At 38.6% G+C, this 6,888-nt stretch overlaps 1 protein-coding gene across 2 annotated transcripts in view; it reads right to left on the reverse strand.

The window, feature by feature from the left end:
* Positions 1–5,595: 5,595 nt before the first annotated feature.
* osbp2b (oxysterol binding protein 2b) overlaps positions 5,596–6,888 on the reverse strand; it is a gene marked incomplete at its 5' end in the record, with an annotated part of 53,154 nt that continues 51,861 nt past the window's right edge. For both annotated transcript variants that reach the window (XM_080764976.1, XM_080764975.1), the window contains one exon: positions 5,596–6,210. In XM_080764976.1, coding sequence (XP_080621102.1) covers positions 6,068–6,210 — 143 coding nt within the window. In that variant the 3' untranslated portion in view covers positions 5,596–6,067. The remainder of the gene's footprint in view (positions 6,211–6,888) is intronic.

Below are 6,888 nucleotides of genomic sequence, written 5' to 3' on the forward strand. Positions count from 1 at the left end.
ACAAAACAAAATTCTCTTCATTGTTAATGGCATATGTTTGTGTTAGGGACAAGATGACGTAGACCTAAATGTTCCCTTCATTGTCGTTTTTAAAACAAACATTAAACCTGATACCAATGACATTGATAAGTGGTGTTTAAACTTTTAGCATTCCTACTTTTTTTCTAGTGTTAACTCTAAACAACTATATCCACTCTCTCAAGTAAAACAAAAATGCACTAAATCGCAGCGAGTTGGTAAACTGGCGAGTTCTCCGAATACCGCAGCCTGCAGCCGCCGAATCTCACAACCACTGAATGTCTGGAGCGATCAGCAATAGAGTAGCTTAGATATATAGGAAAGACAGATTTAAAAAAATATACATAGCCTCTAGTTTAGAGGCTTTTTTTTTTTTGAAACTTTGAAAACAGCTAGCCTAGGCTCTAGGCTAGCTGTTTTCAAAGTTCATGTTAACCTACTGAAAGTCGATGGAGAACCAATTAATCATGATCGAACTCGACTACTTCTATAGTTCTTACACACCTCAACCTGAAAGGGGCGCACTGTGGAGAGCATATCTCCGCCAGGCTAGTATACTGTAGCTGGGTTGCCAGCATTTGCATTCTGCCAGAAGGGAGAGTCTGGTCTCTCTCGGGCAGAGACGATGCACTCCGACTCTTATGACATATTGAAGCAGTGCCACAGCGCAAATGTAAACACAACCTAACAAGACTACAACTCGAAATTGTTATGGAGATAACAAATGTTTGTCCCGCTGCTTCCGGTTCATCGTTTCTGCTTGAGAAAGTCCAGATGCAGGCAGGAGGAGGGAACTTGTGAACTCAATACTGTTGCAATCTGGCTGTCGGGTTACTACAGGCAGGCAGCAAGCACAAATTCTTTACACAGATCTGTCCAGCGCTTTGCAAGATTAGCTCTGTATTCACACAACACACACAGTAGCAAAACATAATCTGAACTTCCTGGCCTTAGCCTGATTATCAGACTCTGAGCTTCCAGTTCACTCAGTGGAGTCGGTGGGGTCTATCCCAGCCTGGCAGAGATAATTAAAGTCGTCAATCAAACAGTAGAATCAATAAGCAGACAGAGATCCAGTGCCAACAGTAACAACTTTATTACCTTTTTTTTGTCGTCATTGTGTCTTTCTATTTTTTTTAAAGACAATGTTATATGAGTATAAATTAAGGGAGAAAATACACAATAAAAAAAAGAAGCAAAACCTCAGTTGAAGAATCTGTAGTCAAACCTGAATACACCTGTGTGTATTAGAGTGGAGGTGGGGTAATAATTGTAATAATGGTACAGATTTACCTGTGTCCTTCCCTCGCACCCTCTCGTAACAGATGCCTGTTGTGATGCGTTTCATACTTTTCATCACCACCACAACCACAACCATCATCATCAAAACCAGCACCATCTCACAACAAGGCGATGAGTTACACAGTCCCAAGGAGTAGCAGAGGGCAGTTTAGACAAGGCATGAGAAAGCTCCCCATCTTCATTACTTTACTTCTGCTTCAAAATAACCAAGCAGCATAGAATGATGAGGAAATGTATGCCATACGTGTACACACACACACACACACACACACACACACACACACACACACACACACGCAAACACACACACGCACGCACGCAAACACAACCCATTGTGCATACAGATATCATGGATACATCGTTATGTGTAAAAAATAATGGCACCCATGAGAGAACAGAAGACAGACAACAAAAGCATAAAAATTAAAGCTAAATCAAACCAGGGTACCTGGTGGCTCATCATGTTAGTGCACTGAACACATGCTCCATCTGAGGACACGGTTCGATTCAAGGTTATTATAGTTTTTATTTGTATTCAATTTCAGTTCAGTTTTAATTTCTTTGCGTTAGTGTTTTTTGTAACATGGGATATTTGTCAGATTCAAAAAGGTCTGAAAAGTATTGTGAAAAACTCAACAAAACATATTGCCAGATAAAAATATATTAAAATAAATCAGAGGAAAAACTGGCACAGCTTAAAAAGAAAAAAAATGGCAAAAAAAGAAAGTGAAATAAATTAACAGATTTTTTACGCTTCCTTTAAATCTTTCTAGTGTTTGTTATTTCATTCATGTTTTGTTTATTTACGATAATAACCTTGGTTCGAATCCAACTCCCATCATGTCTCCCCTCTATCTGCCCTTGGTCTTAATTTTTTGTGGCTTTCGCCTTTATTTCATATATATATTTTAATAGAGGGATAGACAGTAGGCTGATAGGAAACTTACTCTCCTACAGTATAAGCAAAAAAAATGCCAAAGCATAAAAAAAAGAGAATCTAAATCAAACTGTAGCAAATTAAGTTTTGGATGAATTAGAAATCTGAAAAAACTAACAAAACAAAAACAAAAAAATTAGATCATCATTAGAATCCTTACATAGGGAAGGCAGTTGAAGACTTATTCTCAGTCTACAGTACACTCCAAATATACTTTGGTAGGTTTATTCCCTTTCTGCATGAAGCAGAGACAACTATGGTTTTCGGAAGCAAGAAGAACCGTCATTATAAGTCCTCTCATGGCTAATTTATACTTCTTTGTACAATTGTGTTGCTTTGTGAAACAAATTATTCTTTACTGAATTTTCTTTTTTTTTCTTTTTCCTTTTTTTTGTGAGTGACATGGGCGTAAATAAGAAGCCTAAATTAGACGTTTATTGCTACAGCTCTGTCTCTAACTGACTCTCACTAGGGCAATGTCTGTAGGTAGGCTACATCACCACCAAGTACTGAGGTCAAGTTATTTGGAAATATATGTATGACGATGTATTAAATGTATGAGCTCTCCATTACCATTCAAAATATAATATATATATTCATATATAAAATCCTCTATGTCAAACACAATATATTAAATTAAATCTCTAGTGAATCTCAAGTTGTAACTCCCACATATTTATGTCTTCCCCCACTTTGATAGTGTTCCGTGTTCCTCAACTGTTAATACTGTGATCTGTACTGTACATCTAGCAAAAATAAAACTTGCTGCAGCTATATGCCCATCCCAGCTTTGTACATTAGAGTCAGCCTGTACTCCTAATTAATGTACATATACGTGTAAACACTACCTGCCTACCTACTCTGTAGATAGTGTGTATCAGTCCAGTAGGTACCAGTATTTATGTGCTTGTGTGAGGGCTTGTGTTTAAGTACACAATGTAAGAATTAATATATGATTGTGGAAATGTAAATAGAGTGCTTTGGATACAGACACCAAGGGAAAACAAACGGTAAAGAAAGAAAGGGACTAGTCAAACTGTTCTTGCGACAACCACTAATCGCAAATGCACTAAAATGGAGCGTGGGTGGATATGGATATGGATATGAACACTATTCTGGGCCATAAACAACTAATCTGATGGAGAATTTCACAGTTTAGCCTTTCACATTTTACCAGCTCATATTCCTGTATGGCTCCCCCTGGTGATCTCCTTCTGTCCAACTCTACGGGATTTATTTTTCTTTGCACAACTGTGCCACTCACCAAATAAAATCTATTATTTTTGTTGACCTAATCCTATGCAATATACATTAAGTGTTGAAAGGTATTCTACTGTATGTGAATGACACTGTTTTCCAGGTGATATTCCACAGTACACCCTTTAGATTTGCCCACCAGAGGCATTGCCACTGCCAGACATGCAAGTAATCTGTGAACTGAAGGTAAACATTATTCTAGTATAAAGAACTCTTTATAAAATCATGTTTCAGTGTTTTAAGTCCATTTTCTTTTGTAAATATAAAACATCACATCTGCAGCCAAAGTGAGGAATACAAGTCAGAATCAACTTCTGACTTTCAGGATTGATTTGGATTAAAATTTTAACTTCATTCATTCAAATTTCAGATTTGAACTGCACTGTACAGAAAACATAATATATAGATTAGAATAATTACTCTTCATTTTATATTATAATTTTGTTATCGTAAAATATTCACACAAACTATTAGACAGTAGGTACAATACCTTCAGCTCAAAGTCTACATTCCTAACAGTAATTGCAAAAGAATACTAACTTGTTCTCAAAACTCTGACCATAGACATGTAGTGCACAAAGCTTGCAGGGGACTCTTTTCCTTTGTTCAGTCATTAAAAGGCAAAAGACTAGACGGTACCTTCATAGGCTAAACTGATCCCAGATCAGATTCTCCATATCTGTTGCACATCCAATGCAAGAGCAACAATTGAGCAGTGATCAGCGGCTGGGCCACACCTCAGTGGCTGGAGCTAAAATGGCACAGTGGTGTGCTACAGGAACCTGCCCTGTCTGCTTATAGAGCTCCTCACCTTCCATCAGTAGAACACCACACCGGGCAGTTCAAAATCCCTACTCGGTTCAGTGCCTCAAACAGTCCATTTGGAAACTTTTCAACTAGAAACGAGCGATGTGCACTGTAATATACAGTATACTGTACTATATAAATCACCACCTGCTGGTCACTGTATGTATGCATGTATGTATGAATGTATGTATGTATGTGGTAGATTACTCAACAAGTCTGTGTTTTGGTGCTGACTATAACTTGTACAACCACTGAAACACATCACTGAAAACGGTCACCAAGGCTACAGTACGTATGTGTTACTATGGGAACACATGGCACTGAAAGACAAGGTAACTAATTGTAGAGGATGTCTTCTCAACATCAACACACAGATATGTATTAAACTATGGTTACCCACAGTGAAAAGTGCTTATTAACTTTCTAGGACAAAGACTCCTTTACCAGGAATATGGATTTTATGGAGTTTAACGTTTTACTCCAGTGTTTAAAACCTGACAAGGCATTCCTAAAGTATTATTATCTCGCTTTGTAATGTATTAGAACCATACTAATCTGAAAACTTGAAAGTGGAGATTGTTTAAATGAAATCAGTCTAAGATGCAATTGGTATTCTAAAAGTAAACAGGCCATACTGTATCACTGCAAGTGCACTACGAGTGATTTATACTTAGCACGCCCGTGCATGACACTGACGTGCAAATTAGCAGATTTATAAGCTCACCTTGTGAGCTTGTAGATCTGCTATTTTCAGTGTGTGACACAGGCACACAAGTACTGTAAGTATAAATCACATTCAATCGTCTAAATGGCTGTTGGAAGAATTCTAATGTGCACACAACAACATTCCAACACTCACACATAATGGACAGAATATTTAACACTGCTGCATATATGTCATTCATTAAATGCATCAGCTCAGAAAAAACACTGGTTTGCAAAGTAAAATCCAGTGTTCATTGAAATTGCGTTAAATTGACACTTTTTTTCTATATGCTGTCACTGAAAGCTAATTTGCCCAATGAGTTAGTTAGCTGTTAATGAGGAGTAGTAGCAGACATTACTTTCTCAACTCCACATTCAGGACTTTGCCTTCTTCATGAAGCAACTGGAGAGAACACACTGGAAATAATTTCCAAGGAGATGAAGGGGAAAGTTATTCGTGCTTTAGAATCTATGCCCAGCATGATCTCTATTCATCTGGATGAAACAGAAAATGTGAAGACACTTTTTCCTTTCTTTCTTTCTTTTTTTTTTACAGGCGAAAATGCAACATTAACCAAATCTGGTGCGCCTGAATAATGTTTTTTTTGTCCACCTTACAGAGGATATGATTCGAGTCTGTTCCATTATGTTTTGGAGGTAAACAAAGGAAAGTGCAACATGGGTAGCATTTTCGCAGAGCACCTGTTTTAGACGCCTGAAGGTCGCCTTAAAAACTCCAACCATCTCCAACATGTCCACGCACTCACTGCCTTTTCCATCTAGTTTCACGAGGGGTCGGGGGATTATTTAAGGAAGACCCCTTCTTTTCTTTCTTCTTATTTCCTCCTCCGTATTAAAAAAACTAAAACAAAGTCGAAGTGGACATTTGAAGGTACAGGTTCTGGAAGCGAGCGAGAAATACACATTCTCATGCTCACAAAAGGTCTTACTACGCAGTGCTCGTAAGCCAGCCGAGCCCTCCGTGCGGTTACCTGACCAGGGCAGGACCACTGAAGAGTACTGCAGGGAGGGTTGCCTGTGTTAGAAGATACTAGGACACATGCTCCAGTCCTGTCTGTCCTTAGCCTCCCAGTAACCTCCCTTGTACACAAAGTTTGTCTCTCCAGTGATGGAGTTCCTCTTCTGGTGGAACCACACTGGCTGGTAGCCTTCATATTCCCGACCTGAGGGAGAGGAAGAGGAAAGCACCTGCATTACTCGAGAGGAAGCCCATCGAGATGAACATAATTGTTGAATATTGGAAACTATGGGCTGTATTTTGCGTGTCTTAAGTACATGGTCTTATTACCTAACTTGAGTAAACTAAAGACCTGGAGGCGTGATCAATGCCATTTGGCTATTCTGAGTGGCCAAAGAGCATTGGTCACGCCTCCAGGTCTTTAGTTTACTCAAGTTAGGTAATAAGACCTGGTACTTAAGACACGCAAAATACAGCCCTATGTCTTTAACAGCGGTTCTCACATTTTTTATTTCATGGACCACCATAACTCTGAGTGTGCAAATGGACACTCAGAGTTACAGTCCATTTGGAAACCCCCTCAAGGAATCCTTAGGGTCGCCAGGCCCCCACTTTGAGAACCACTGGTCTATAATGACTCTTTACATGTAACATGACAGATACGGATAAACCTTTACATTGTCACATGAACCTGTGCCTATATGTGAACATTTGGTGAAAATAGGTGAACATTCTGGGATAATAGCTAATCTACAAGCTCACAACATGCTGCATTTGGGACGTATTGTGAGCTTGTACATATGCTATTTTTGCTGTGGTTAAAGATGTTATAAGTGGTATTGATTATTACAAAAAGTATTTTGTTAAAATGTATTTTTTTGTC

Source organism: Protomyctophum bolini (genome assembly GCF_963924005.1).
Source record: "Protomyctophum bolini genome assembly, chromosome: 6".
Lineage (NCBI taxonomy): Eukaryota > Metazoa > Chordata > Actinopteri > Myctophiformes > Myctophidae > Protomyctophum > Protomyctophum bolini.